At 45.5% G+C, this 15,866-nt stretch overlaps 1 protein-coding gene across 1 annotated transcript in view; it reads left to right on the top strand.

The window, feature by feature from the left end:
* Positions 1–15,866, top strand: part of LOC147678541 (vomeronasal type-2 receptor 26-like) — a 65,647-nt gene that overhangs the window by 10,725 nt on the left and 39,056 nt on the right. The window contains exons 2-4 of the mRNA XM_086946590.1: positions 2,847–2,937; positions 5,274–5,275; positions 5,557–5,784. Coding sequence (XP_086802716.1) covers positions 2,847–2,937; positions 5,274–5,275; positions 5,557–5,784 — 321 coding nt within the window. The remainder of the gene's footprint in view (positions 1–2,846; positions 2,938–5,273; positions 5,276–5,556; positions 5,785–15,866) is intronic.

Genomic DNA, 15,866 nt, shown 5'->3' on the forward strand with positions numbered 1-15,866 from the left:
GTGCCGCCATGACTGTGCTGTCTTTACTCCAGATTAGTAAATACTCCCTTTCACTTGCACATTAAGGTGATCCATCCCCATAAAAGGTTGAGGACTGTTTCGGTACTACTAGAAGAAGTGAACCCGCGGGACCGCCCGTCCATGAATGAAGGTACTTTTAGTTTTGATGTGACACCCAGTGACTTAAGGGACATGAGACAACTAGAGAACCCCAGTTATTTATTTCCTTCTTCTTCACTTTTTGTTTAGAGTACCCACAACGAAAGAGCCCTGATGAGAATCTGGCAATTGTAAACACCGGATTCGAAACGCGTCGGCAGGCAGGCATAAAAGAAAGACAACAAGATTTCATTAATTGCTACTATGATTCAGTTTTCAAAGTTTGATTTTGATCTTCCTTTTAGCAATTCCTTTGCTTATTCTTTTTGTGGTTATCCCATTCTTGACATTTATCTTGCAAAGAGTAATTATTTGTGGATAAAAACTATTGTCTTATAGAAGAAGATTGTCTATAAAATGTATATATGTATAATGTGAAGTAGTTGTGTATATATGTATAAATGTGTATTTATTGTAGTGTTTTTCTCACTCATGAAAATTTGAAAACAGTATTGACAAATTCATAAGGGTAAACATAAATATACCCAACAAACAGAAGATTAATCTTTGTTTGTTTTCTCTTAACTCTGGAGACAAAAAATAAAAGTGTGGGGCCAGCAACTTCCCGTAGTTTATTGAATTTAATTGGTCCAGCTGCCCCCTCGTCCCAGGACCACACTCCGCTGTGTTACAAACTTTTCAGAATTGTTGCTTAAAATCTGACTTTCATATTAAAGACAACTTTAAATGACATTCATTTGAGTGTAAGGTAAAGCAGTATTAGTCAGTGGGACAGATAGGCCTTACAGTGAATAATGACGTTCTGAGTTTTTCACTCCCAGGATATGTCAAACATAAGTACACATGTACTACTTTTTAAATGCCAGGTGCCCTGCCCTATGAGCCATTATAGCCTTCTTTAGTGGTGATTTATAAATATTAAAAAGGAAGGTTTAATACCTAGAAAATGATTTATTTTGCTAGGTCAAAATGGCAGTTCAAAACTGCACTACAGGCCTGAGACATGTTTTAAAAGGCTACTTAAGTGGGTGACACATGATTGATTGTTGCAGGCTCACTAATAGTATTTTTGTTACAGGTCATGGGTACATTTAGTTCCATTTACTGGGGACTTTGAAGTAAATTAAATGTGAAAATTAGGGTTAGGCTAATTTTACCATGTTTTAGGAAGAGAGCAAAAGCACTTTACCACTGATTAGCAGGAAAAAGGAGTCCCAATGCCAACAAAAGTGGGTGCAGCAAAAGAAGGAAAATCTGGGGGAGACCAGGCAAAAATGGCCAGGTCCAAGGCTAACTTAAAAACTTTTATAGGGAAAGTGGTTGTCAATGAGTCATCAACAGGGCAAGTTAGATCCAAAGTGGGGCATAATGATGAAAGCAGGAAAGCTGTGAGTGGGCGATGGTTTCAGAGAAGCCATCTACACTATATTTGGACTTTGAAACTTCTCTGGAATTAAGATCTACTTTAGGCCTGGGTTCTGAAAAACCCTGCTCCACATAATGGAGCAGAGGTTTTTCCTCATTTGCACTTGCCAACGTCAAGTTGAGGAGCGCAGTAGAGGAAAATACACCTTCTGGTGACATTTCTCAACGCGGGCGGTTGAATTTCTCAATGCAGGCAGTCACGGATGGTTACGGCGCCTTGCATTGAGAAACTTCTGTTTGTGTTGAGAAAAGAAGAAGCGCCTTCTTGGGCTGCACGTGGTGCTATTTGCGCTGATCTTACAGCGCAGGACAAATACTCTGCACTGAAAATCAACGTGAAAGGCATTACCAAATGCAGTCCACTGCATGTGGAAATCCGCGTAGCTCGGCAGAGTTTTTTAGTCACTTTTTGGAGTTCCGTATAGCGTATCTCCTTGAACTTTGCTCAGGTCTAATCTCCTTTAATGGTGCAAACCAGCAAGGTGAGGTTGACCAGCAATTCAAACACCATCAGCTTCTGCTTTGCCAACGACCCCGATCTCTGTCTGTTCTTTAGGCAGAAATTTAGTAAGCGTTTCTAAATCCCACTTCTTCCAGTTTGGGTACAGGAGAAGTCCAGGACTTGAGGGGCATCACTTGGGGCTTAGGAGTCACGACAGCAAGGGGAAACAGCAAGGTCAAGGGGAGGTCTAGTTGCAACCTATAGCTCAAACATGAGGTCAACCACTGACACTTGGGGTCACTTCTGGGTTCCTGGGATCAAGGCAAAAACACCCCAGTGCATTGGACCATTTATTTTTTGTTCAAAAAAACTAATTTTCCAATTTTGTGGGTAATTTTCTCTGAACACCAAAGTTTTTCAAGTGGGTCCTTTTACCATGTAGCTCACTCAGCAAAATTCCGTGCTGTGAAGTGAGCCACTGAGAGAGATGAAGGCTGAGAGATCCCAGCTAGGCTGGTAAAGTTCTCTAAATATGGTGTGTAGCCTCAGCCAGGACACTCTCCAAGATCTAAATAACATAAATAGGTATAGCATTAGTTATGTTGAGTAAAACATGTTTTGCAGAACTGGGTGCATTTCATGAAGACTATGCTTGATATGGTGGTGTAACACGTTACCTACAGGGGACTGAGATGTTAGCAGTGGTAGGAGGAGTATTGTAGTTATTGGCAAAATGGTTCAAAGTAGCTGTGGTATAATTAACCATGAAGGACTGGCTGCAATGAAACTTTTTTGTGCATGAACCAGAGGTATCCTTATCTTTGCTGATTTTTAATTCTTGGCATTCTCATTTTTCCAGATCAGTTACTTTTCAACGAGTCCACTCCTAAATGACAAGTATGAGTTTCCATCTTTCTTTCGTACAATTCCCAGTGATGACTTCCAATCCCGTGGGCTTGGCGAGCTCATCATGCACTTTGGCTGGACATGGGTGGGTCTCCTTGCTGAAGACACAGACTATGGACAGCAAGGAATTCAGATCCTGAGGCAGGAGATTGATAAGGCTGGTGTTTGTGTTGCCTTCTCAGAAACTATTCTCACAGGGCGAGCTGACAGAAATGCCTTACAGATTGTCCAAGTGATCAGAGACTCAACAGCAAAAGCTGTTGTCATATTCTCTAGTGGAACAAGCTTAAACCCAGTCATGGATGAGATCTTGAGACAAAACGTGACCGGGAAGATTTGGATTGCGAGCGAGTCATGGTCTACCACTGCTCTCCTATCGACAGTAAAGTACTCTGATTTACTCACTGGCACCATTGGCTTTGCAATCAACAGTGGAGAGATGCCAGGGTTCAAGGAGCATCTTAGCAACATCAGCCTTTCAAGGTTTGCTGATGATATATTTATAAGAGAATTCTGGGAAGAAGCTTTTGGTTGCAAATGGCCTACACCCGAGAACACAGGAGGTCCAGAAGGTAACCGAATTAAAACATGCAAAGGAGATGAAAGACTAGACAGCGTCTTCGCTGATTTCACCAATTTACGAATCACATTCAACGTCTATACAGCAGTTCATGCCATAGCATTGGCTCTACAGGATCTGATATCCTGCAGAACAGGAGAAGGCCCTTTCCAAAATGCTATCTGTGCAGATAGAGATAATTTGCACCTGTGGCAGGTAAGACTTTTCCACAGTTACTATTGAAAAGCATTCAATGCACACCACTTAGCCTTGTAAATTGTAAAATTGATACTTGTATAGCGCACTACTCACCCACAAGGGTCTCAAGGCGCTTGTACGAATACCACTGTGGAACCCATCCTGGCTTTCCCTGTGAGGCGTCCACTCCTGGGCACCCCCAAGGTGGAGGACAGGCATCCTTAGCGTTGTGGGGGCCATTGTGGAGATTAAGCAAGCTATTGCCCAGAGTTGCAGAGTGGGACTCCATGATTGGAATAGGCATGGAGGTGAGAATTATCAGGTCCGTGGAATTTTGGGGAATTGAACCCTGGTCCCGGGCTAGACCTCTGCATCAGTATCTGCCGTCTAATCATTGAGCCACACTTCTATTTGAGAATGGCTTTCCCTTGTTAGCCTACTATGACTGGAGCCATATCAATTATATATTGATTGCCATTGAAGATTCATTCTGTGGAAATGTATCCTGTATTGGGTGGACTAAAAATCTAGCATTGTTTCTTCACTCAGGAACCAATGTTCCTCAATGAAGGAGTCTAACTTTAGGAAAAATGCAACATTTAGAAACAAAAAAATATGGCCATTAACAGTACACAATGCTATGGCAAGTTATGGTGTCAGTAACCAGCAGTGGGCTACGCAATTAATCCAATCTGGGATGATCTCTCCTAGAAAGCGCAACACTAGTGGTGCAATCTGATCGGAGATCTAGCCAAATTCCCCCACTCTCAATGGCCCGCAAGACCGCATATTCTTTGTCACATTAACACATCAATTTCTGAAGATTATGACCACCAGAATAAGATTTCAGACCAAATAGTACGAACCCCCAAAAAGTTGAGTCATCTCAATGCATGCCTTGAAAAAGCCCAGGGCTTGCATGCCAACAGGTTTATGAAACATGGGTTGTCTGTGTCCAGGAATGTCTGTATATCATTAAAAAGTAACTGGCACAAACAAAACAAAAATATTTTTTGCTTAGCAGTCTTTCTTCATTCCTGTATTAATACATATCAAGTTTTTTTGTTGTTTTTTTTTAACAAAAAACGATGGATAAAGGCCCATATTTTTTTTAAATTTTTAATTTTTTTTTAATTTATTGATTCTATATGTATTTATGAGCATTAACTGTATTTTACACACCATGGTTTTACATTTGCTGACAAAACTTGTTTTTTTAGGAATGCTTTTATGGTTTGCACATAAACCGAATAAAGATATTTGACTGACTACATATCAAGTAGATATTGAATGTGAACATTCAAAAACCTCTGTATATAATGTTTACCTCTTTGGTTTGGCAAGGGAGACTTACTCATACCATGGAAATGTAAAAGCACAACCTTAATCACTAGAGTATTGAGGGTCTGTGGCTCCAAGGGTCCCTCCTGTCTTCACTGGGCATATTCCAGTGTGGGGCCTGGAGCTTCTTCAGGTTTAGATAAGTTACAAGTCACGGATGTTACCTGTGGATAGTTGCATCATATGCAAATGCAGTTCTGATTCCCAGCTAGGCACTTGCGGGCCGATTCACAGAACTAACTTAAGACAAAATCCTAAACTTACTACTTTTGATATTCTCAGAAGTTAGGATTTTGTCTTAAGTTTGTCTTAAGACAGACTTAAGACAAAATCCTAACTTACGTCTGTCTTAAGTCTGTCTTAAAATTGTCTTAAGACAAACTTAAGACAAAATCCTAACTTCTGTGAATACCAAAAGTAGTAAGTTAAGGATTTTGTCTTAAGTTAATTCTGTGAATCTGGCCCATTCTTTTTAGAGGAAAAATATATACTCTGCCTCTGAATATTCCTTTATGGTAGAAATCCACAAAAATGTCTCTTATTTTCATTGTTTCTGCTCTTCTAGCTTCTCCACTACATGAAAAAGGTGCGCTTCCAGAATCTTGTTGGCACAGAAGCATTCTTTGATAGTAGTGGCAACCCTCCTGCACGCTACGACATTGTCAATTGGCAGCTGGGCCCCTCGGGCGCTGTCAGACACATGAAGGTGGGCAGATATGACCCTGCAGCCTTCCAGGGGCAGCACCTCCTCGTCAATGTCAGTGGAGTCCAGTGGGCGACTGGTGGCAGGCAGGTAAAGACTGCACGGTTGTACAGTTACCACACCTAAGCAAATGAAGGACAATAATGCATAGATGTAAAGACAATCAAAAATATTTGTCTTTTAGAGACACACAAATAAGTAACATAAATATACTTACAAGTAGAGCACCCAAAAAAGAATGTGATCTGACTTTTGGAGCATTTCGAGAAGGGAAGATTGTTTATATGCATGCATTTCCAAAGAAAGGGTGACATTTGAGTTATGCAGTATAATGGATTTCCTTGAACCCAAATTGCATACCCAGTCCATCAACCATGGCTGCAAGTACAATCTTGGCATTGCAATATTTAACTATGTTATATTATGTTAACAATGATTTGTTAAGCGCACTGACATCGATTGGTTTCCTGGCGCTGTTGAAGACAGAGGACAAAGTCAGAGTTTAAAGCCTGCAGAGTAAGTGGTATGCTTGTTGGTAGAGCCAGGTCTTTAGGGATTTCCTAAATGACATGAGGTCCGGACATAACCGGATCTCAAGAGGAAAGGCATTCCACAGGCGAGGAGCCAGGGTGCCGAATCTGCAACCGCCCGAGCATTTGCGTTTAAAGGATGGTGTCTGTAAGAGACATTGGTGAGCCAAGCGTAGATTTCGGGACAGGGCATGCTTTGTGATAAGTTTCGAAATAAATTCAGGACTTTTGCAGTGAAGCGCTTTAAATATCATACAGCCAAATTTGAAGGTGCAGTGCTGGGCCACAGGGAGCCAATGAAGTGTCTTCAGAAGGGGGGTGGCTGATTGCCATCTGGGCTGGCTCAGAATCAGTCTGGCTGCATGATTTTGTACCATCTGAAGGAGTTTCAGAAGAAACTGAGGGAGGCCTAGACAGATCGAGTTTGCGTAATCTAGGTGGGAGATCACAGTAGCGATCACCACCTGTGTCAAAGCTTCCAGGGCCAAGAGGCGATGAACCTTCCGGATTTTTCTCAATTGGAAGAGACACTTGGAGACCACCTGACCCACTTGTGTTTTGAGTGAGAGGTCGCTATTCAAGCTGACACCAAGCGTTTTTGCCGAAGATGAAGGGATTGGAGCCTGACCCATGTCTGTGGGCCAGTAATGTGAGCCCCAGTGTTTAACACTGTCCCCGGTCAGAACCAGCTCGGTTTTTCCTGGATTCAGTTTCAAATGATTTTGGTTCATCCAAGTTTGGATGAACCTCATTGTTGACTGAAAGAAGGAAATGGACGTTTCCGAGTTGTCGATTGTAAAATGTAGCTACAGGTCGTCCGCATAGTTGAGCACCGTCACCTGTTTGTCTCTGAGGGCCTGTATTAGGGGGAAGATGTAGAGATTGAACAAGTGGGGTGACAGGGACGAGCCCTGAGGTACGCCGCACGCAATGACCTGCTTGGTACCAACTAAATCACCCAGACGAAATGCCTGAGAACTGTCTTCTAAAAAGGACTTCAGCCAACAGGCTGCCGTGCCCCGGATGCCGGCCTGGGTGACACGGTCGATCAAGATGGTGTGATCGAACGAGGCCGACAAATCCAGAAGCACTAAAGCCTGCGGAAGGCGTTTGTCGGCACAGTCCTGGAGAGTATCCATTACTGAAACTACCACCGCCTCTGTTGAGTGGGCCGGGCGAAAACCCGCTTGATGTGATTTGAGGCAGTTTGATACCTCCATGAAGTTGGACAGGCAATTAGCAACATGAGCCTCCAACACCTTTGCTAAGAAGGGGAGAAGGGAAATTGGGCAGTAGTTTGCCTTGCAGGTGGGGTTTGCCCCAGGTTTCTTTAAGAGTGGTATTACTGTTGCTTCCTCAAATGCGAAGGGAACTTGTCCGGTGGCTAATGAATTGTTTAAGAGGGTGCAGGCAGGGACCAGAATAACTGAAAGGCAGTCTTTCAAGATGTAGGGTGGACATCTGTCTGATGGAGCACCTGATTTTACTCTCACCAGTAATTCTGGAATTGGTCTAAGGTAATAGGAATGAAGCTGCTAAGTGAGCCAGTAGTATTAGGACTTGCTGATTCAGAAAGGGTGGGGTTTATGGTTTGTGGAATACTGGCTTTAATGGCTGCGATTTTCTCTGTAAAGAAGACGTTCAGTGAATCGCAGAGAGTCTGGGTTGGAGGCAAGCTTGGGCGGGCGTTGTCAAGGTTTGTTAACTCATTGAGGATAGAAAAAATGTCCTTTGATTTATTAGTTGAGCTGATACTGCGGGAAGAAAAGTAAGCAACCTTCGTGGATAGGATAGATTTCATATATTCCTTCCTGGCCATGATGTAACGAGATTTAGAGTCAGGGGCATAGTTGCGACGCCAGTGGCGCTCTAATTGGCGAAGGGCCAATTTCTTTGCTTTAAGGTCCGGTGAAAACCATTTTTGGGCGTCTGCGCACCGGGCCAATTTAACCTTCTTGTACGGGGCGTGGACATCACTAGCTGTTTTCAGCCAGCAAGAGAGATTGTTTTCTGATGTATTAATGTCAGGGTGATGGGGTGGAATGGAATTGGCAAGTGTTTGTAGAAATTCAGACCTGTCTAGGGAGTTCCATTTCCTGGCTCGTCCACCCACAGCTGTAGCGGTTATCTTTTTAGGGGAATAGACGAGGTTAAATTTAAGAAGAAAGTGGTCAGACCATAAACATGGGGTATTTACCAGGGTTGTAAATAAAAGAGAGTTGGACCAGACCTGATCCAAGATATGAACTTTGCAATGGGTTGGTGAGAGCACTTGTTGTTCAAAATTTAGATTTGTGAGAAGCTCGGTGAGTTCACACGACTGAGGGCCTTCCAAAGGGTCATTAAACCAGTAGTTGAAGTCCCCAACCAGAAGAATCCTGGCATGGTCAATGGCCAGATTAGCGATTTGTTCGCTGAGCATTAGAGGGAAAGTAGGCATATTGTTAGGGCGTCTGTACAAAAGGACGCATGCCATTGTTGTGTAGGAGGTATCAATTTTTAGAACCAGATTTTCAGTGTCTGGGAGGTTCAGGCTAGTCAAGGCTATGACTCCCAGGTCATGGCGAAAAATATCCGCCACTCCCCCGCCAGGTTTACCTGATCCACGATCAGCATGGATAATACAATAATTTGGTGGCAGTGCCGCTATCATATCTGAGGCAGAGTCTTGGGTTAGCCAAGTTTCAGTAAGTAGGAGGATGTCAGGTTTATCCATATCCAATAAGATAAAAAGGTCCATCTTGTGTTTCATCATGGAGCGGGTGTTTAGATAGACTATGGACATGGAATGGGAATGGAAGCCAGGCACTGTGTGACTGGTAAGGCCTAAATTTGTCGTTATGGTAGTTTCAGAGGTGGAGGTACAGTTAGCTAAAATCCCCAATCTCTGGATCCCGGTTGTATGTTAGCCCAGCCAAGTGACCCTGACTGTTGTTAATGTTCAGCAGCTCCTCACTGGAATAAGTGGTCAGCCCGGCAGCATGGCCGGCCCCGGGGCCCGTCAGGGCGCGGACGGGCGCAGACGGGCTTGCCTTTGGCGTGCCTTCCGCATGCCGCTGGCATGCCTGCTGCGCACGTCCGCTGCGCGGCCGGGGGAGGCACATCGGAAAGTAGGTGGAAAGGGGCGTGACCTAGTGTCAGCGTGTGTGGCCTAGCTCCGTCACCCAGGGCTTCCCCCGAGAATGGCGGCGATGCTCCCCGTGGCCGGTAGCAGCGCCTTAATGGCTGCACGGGTGCAAGCGGTGAGGGGAATAGAGGAAGAGGGTAAGTGCCCAGTAGTTAAAACAAAACACAGATTGCACAAAATTACAATTTAAAAAACAGCGTTGCTCCCGGCTTCCGCCTCAGGAGTTCGTTTCTATCTGCAGCGCGCGGTGCTAGGGGCGCGGTTAAGTAGAGGAAGGAGGGGGCATGGCCTAGCATCAGCGGGCGTGGCCTAGCTCCGTCACCCAGGGTTTCCCCAGAGATTGACGGCGATCCTCCCCATGGCCCGTAACAGCGCTTTAATCGGCTGCACGGGTGCAAGCGGTGAGGGGAATAGAGGAAGAGGGTAAGTGCTCAGTAGTTAAAACAAAACAGAGATTGCACAAAATTACAATTTAAAACACAGCGTTGCTCCCGGCTTCCGCCTCAGCAGTTCGTTTCTATCTAACTATGGGGGTACCAGAAGAGGTTGTGCATCAGAAAAGAAGGAGTATCGATATTGAGACAAGCTCAGAGAGACTAGGCAAGGAAATGGACAAGACACATATATTATAAATGAAAGAAACATTTTATTCTTGACAAGCATTCGAATTTGAGTTTTTTACGTGATTGTCTCATGAAAGGCTTAGTATACGTACAAATGCACAACCATAGCAGGCTATCCCTTGCCAAACTGTTAGTCATGCAGCTAAAATGACTACAAATGTTTGTTGTATCTGCTACGGTACAAGTATGCCTCTTCCAGTGTGCTTGAGTTTTATGGAACTAGTATTTGGCACTTGTTTTTATACATTTTAGGCTGTATTTTATGTTGTTTGCATGGGGGAGAACGTTTTATTTTATTGGATGTTAATTGTTTTTTAGAAAGAGTAAATTGCAAAACGTCGATTGGTTTTATGGAAGGCTTTTCTAAAACGTAGGCAAACAGAGCAGAGTACTTTTCTTATACCGACTAGGAGCCTACTAGCAATGGTTTAATAGTTTTTTAATGTGACCTTTTAACTTTATTTCATTCATTCATTCAGAAACTTTATTTCGGTTCGATTAAACCATAAAAGCACATGTAATTTACAGAATTGTTTCAAAATATTGCAATAAGAGCAAAAATATACCCTCATTTTATTATCAATGGAATTCATCATTTTTAAAATTCACCGTCATGGGAAAAGATTTATAAAAGTAGATACTATATAAAAATTTGAGTTAAATATAAAATCTAAAATAATAAAATTTCCTTTAGTCTACATGTCTCATAAAGATGGCGCCACCCAACACCACTACAGATAACAAAGGTCCACAGCTTGGGCTAAACCTACTAATACTGGAGCTCTATACCTTAGGGAGCAACTTCCTACGAGTATTCCACATTATAAACAAAAACTTAGCTACAGCAGTCACAATAACTTTATACTTGGACTCTTTTTGGGAACTGAGGGTCAAGGTCAGGCTGCCAGACATTATTTACCGTCAGCTCAGACAGGCAGGCAGGCGTTGTACATGCTCGACATGCGCAGGTGCCTGGACGCCTGAGGCAAGCTTTGCCGGGATGAAGAATTCACAGCCTGAGGGCGTGACTTCATCAGCCTGGCACAGACCTGGCACAGTCCTGTGAGAGCTTCCCCCCTTGACACGGGATCTCTCTGATAGCCTCAGACCTGGGTGCTTCAATTTTAATCCCTGAAGTGCCTAGGGTTGAGTGTCCGTCATAGAGTAGAGTGGGGTCTGCAACTCCCACTGACCCCATCAAACTTATAGGCAGGGAAGGTCATCCTCTCATTGACTGACCCATGACAAGGTCACCGTGCATGTGCTTTTAAAAAAGATTTCAGGTGTATGCATGCATGTATGAATATGTATGTGCACGTGAGTGCTTTAAATGGATGTGTGTATGTCCTTGTGAATGGTGAGTGTATGTGTGCGCGCTAGTGTGTGGTTGGGTATGAGTGAGTGTGTATGTGGATGAGTGTGTGTTATTCTTGCCTGCCCTGAAAAAACACAGTTGATATACAGAATGTAGAACAATGTCATACATTCACCCCAGTACAAGGATCTGGCCTAAATCCATCGTTTTTTTTGCACTCCACACCACCCTGGGTTAGACACTGGCTATATGCAAATCAGCTCTGACCCTGTGCCTCATGGGAACAGTCCAGTCCGAACTACCAAGCCATGTCTTTCCCGGACCGGAATCAAGCATCCAAGGACCGGTTTCTGGCTATCAGCCTTCATCAGCCTGGTCCTCGGAAGCTTGTTTCCGGTCCAGAGAAGGCATGGCTTGGCAGTTCGGGCTGGACTGTTCCCATGAGGCACAGGGTCAGACTGATTTGCATATAGCCATGTCTGAACTGGGGTGGCGTGGAGTGCAGAAAAACGATGGATTTAGGTCCAGATCTCTGTACTGGGGTGAATGTATGACATTGTTCTGCATTCTGTCCATCACCTGTGGTTTTTGCATTTGTCACCCCGAGTGGGATGGGTATGCTCAGACGTGAGTCCCATGCACTCCACACCACTGGATTCAAGCAAGCCTGGCTGAAGACGGCTGGAATGCCAGAAACCGGTCCTTGGAAGCTTGTTTCCGGTCCAGAGAAGGCATGGCTTGGCAGTTCGGGCTGGACTGTTCCCATGAAGCACAGGGTCAGACTGATTTGCATACAGCCATGTCTGAACTGGGGTGGTTTGGAGTGCAGAAAAACGATGGATTTAGTCCCCGATCTCTGTACTGGGGTGAATGTATGACATTGTTCGGAATTCTGTCCATCACCTGTGGTTTTTGCATTTGTCACCTCGAGTGGGATGGGTATGCTCAGACGTGAGTCCCATGCACTCCACACCACTGGATTCAAGCAAGCCGGGCTGAAGACGGCTGGAATGCCACAAACTGGTCCTCGGAAGCTTGTTTCTGGTCCAGAGAATGCATGGCTTGGCAGTTCGGGCTGGACTGTTCCCATGAGGCACAGGGTCAGACTGATTTGCATATAGCCATGTCTGAACTGGGGTGGTGTGGAGTGCAGAAAAACGATGGATTTTGGCCCAGATCTCTGTACTGGGGTGAATGTATGACATTGTTCTGCATTATGTCTATCACCTGTGATTTTTGCATTTGTCACCCCGAGTGGGATGGGCATGCTCAGACGTGAGTCCCATGTACTCCACACCACTGGATTCAAGCAAGCCGGGCTGAAGACGGCTGGAATGCCAGAAACCGGTCCTCGGAAGCTTGTTTCCGGTCCAGAGAAGGCATGGTTTGGCAGTTCGGGCTGGACTGTTCCCATGAGGCACAGGGTCAGACTGATTTGCATATAGCCATGTCTGAACTGGGGTGGTGTGGAGTGCAGAAAAACGATGGATTCAGGCCCAGATCTCTGTACTGGGGTGAATGTATGACATTGTTTTGCATTCTGTCCATCACCTGTGGTTTTTGCATTTGTCACCCCGAGTGGGATGGGTATGCTCAGACATGAGTCCCATGCACTCCACACCACTGGATTCAAGCAAGCCGGGCTGAAGACGGCTGGAATGCCAGAAACCGGTCCTCGGAAGCTTGTTTCCGGTCCAGAAAAGGCTTGGCTTGGCAGTTCGGGCTGGACTGTTCCCATGAGGCACAGGGTCAGACTGATTTGCATATAGCCATGTCTGAACTGGGGTGGTGTGGAGTGCAGAAAAACAATGGATTTAGGCCCAGATCTCTGTACTGGGGTGAATGTATGACATTGTTCTGCATTCTGTCCATCACCTGTGGTTTTTGCATTTGTCACCCCAAGTGGGATGGGTATGCTCAGACATGAGTCCCATGCACTCCACACCACTGGATTCAAGCAAGCCGGACTGAAGACGGCTGGAATGCCAGAAACCGGTCCTCGGAAGCTTGTTTCCGGTCCAGAGAAGGCATGGCTTGGCAGTTCGGGCTGGACGAATCACATGAGGCACAGGGTCAGACTGATTTGCATATAGCGATGCCTGAACTGGGGTGGTGTGGAGTGCAGAAAGACAATGGATTTATGCCCAGATCTCTGTACTGGGGTGAATGTATGACATTGTTCTGCATTCTGTCCATCACCTGTGGTTTTTGCATTTGTCACCCGAGTGGGATGGGTATGCTCAGACGTGATTCCCATGCACTCCACACCACTGGATTCAAGCAAGCCGGGCTGAAAACGGCTGGAATGCCAGAAACCGGTCCTCGGAAGCTTGTTTCCGGTCCAGAGAAGGCATGGCTTGGCAGTTCGGGCTGGACTGTTCCCATGAGGCACAGGGTCAGACTGATTTGCATATAGCCATGCCTGAACTGGGGTGGTGTGGAGTGCAGAAAAACGATGGATTTAGGCCCAGATCTCTGTACTGGGGTGAATGTATGACATTGTTCTGCATTCTGTCCATCACCTGTGGTTTTTGCATTTGTCACCCGAGTGGGATGGGTATGCTCAGACATGAGTCCCATGCACTCCACACCACTGGATTCAAGCAAGCCGGGCTGAAGACGGCTGGAATGCCAGAAACCGGTCCTCGGAAGCTTGTTTCCGGTCCAGAGTAGGCATCGCTTGGCAGTTCAGGCTGGACTGTTCCCATGAGGCACAGGGTCAGACTGATTAGCATATAGCCATGTCTGAACTGGGGTGGTGTGGAGTACAGAAAAACGATGGATTTGGGCCCAGATCTCATCTCTGTACTGGGGTGAATGTATGACATTGTTCTGCATTCTGTCCATCATCTGTGGTCTTTGCATTCATAATAAATGCCCATTCTTGACATATGATTAACATTCTAGGTGACAATCGGAAAAACAAAGGAAAGAGAGCGAGAGAGCGAGGGAGAGAGATGGAGTGATACTGCACAAGCAGCGCAAGGCCTTGCAGGGCACCTAGCACCAACCTGTGTGTGAATGACCATCCTTTCACCATGAGCCCAAGGACGGTTCCCAATCGCAGCAGCAAAGCCACATCACATTCCCAAACCACAAGTAGTAGTCAGACAAACCTCTAGTAGAAAGCTCCATTGTCCCAATGAGGAGGACGGGAGGACACCTGCACATCTGACATTGGTCGAGAACATGCCTAAAACACCCTGAGAAAGATGCCATGGCAGAAGCGGACGACTCCCACACCACGCATTGCCCAAAAGAACTATCCGACTTATACACACCCCACACACACTGCCTGAGGTACCCCCGCATGGGATGGCCTTGACTCACAATGAAACAGCAAACAGATGCTGCCCAACATTGCACACATGTTCAAACCATTGCTCAGAGCCATGGCATATCCTCCACACAACTGCCGCAGCACAGAAGAGTGCAGGTTCCATGAGACGCACCAAGGCAATGGCAGGCCATCGCGGGCACATCACCAGGAAATCTAGTGGGACATTTTTGGTGAAATATTTGTTTTTACAGACCAACACAAAATAATCCTTTATACACAAAGGTCATTCATGGTATCTTTCAGGTTATTTCTGATATAACAGACACAACAAGATCAATGACGTAGTGCTGAAACTTTTCAACCACTCACCCCCAGTCACATGTCTGGGTGTAGTCCATCATTCTATTGCTCACCATGACAACCCAGTTTGAAACCAGCCATATGCCAATTAGTCTTGCTCCGCCTTCTCGTGGTAACAGACCGGCCCACACTTCCAAACCAGGTACTCCCTGGACCTGGAAAAAAGCATCCTGGGACCGGTTTCGGGCATCACCCCTATCAGCCAGGCTAGCATGACTCCATTGGCATGAAGAGCATGTGAGATGTAAATGTAAATGTAAATGTAAATGTATGAAGCTTATATAGCGCATGACTTACCCTGGGGCATCTCCGCGCTTGCTTAGGGAACACGTCCTGGTATTCCCCTGTGAGATAACCCTGGCAGGGTATCCACAAGGTGAAAGCCAGGCATCCCACCGCGAGGGGCCGATGTGGAGATTAAGCAAGCTATTGCCCAGAGTCGCAGAGTGTGAACCCGTGAGTCGAGAAGGCACCGGAGCGAGAATTAACGAGTCCGTGGAATTATTGAGCCCAAGACCCGCAGAGGCGGGGAATTGAACCCTGGTCCAGGGCCGAACTCAAGCTCCAGGTCTGCCGCCTCTAACCCCTGAGCCACACTTCTCCACCGCCTGGGCATATCCGTCCCACTTGTAGTGACAAATGTGAAAAGAACAATTGATGGACAGAATGCTGCACAATGTCAAACATTCATCCCAGTTCAGAGTTATGGGCATAAATCCATCGTTTTTTTGTTCCAAATCAGTCTTGGCCCTGTTCCCCATGGGGACAGTCCAGCCCGAAGTGCCAACCCAGATCCTCCCGGAACTGGAAACAAGCATTCTGATATAATGCGGATCCATTTAAACGTCTATTGGATATTCTTTATAACATTCTGACTTTGCGGACATAAAAGAGGCCCCTTCTGGAAATTTAGTTGCAATTTGTTGGACAGGCCGCG

This window comes from Lissotriton vulgaris, chromosome 12 (genome assembly GCF_964263255.1).
Source record: "Lissotriton vulgaris chromosome 12, aLisVul1.2, whole genome shotgun sequence".
In the NCBI taxonomy this organism is placed as follows: Eukaryota; Metazoa; Chordata; class Amphibia; order Caudata; family Salamandridae; genus Lissotriton; species Lissotriton vulgaris.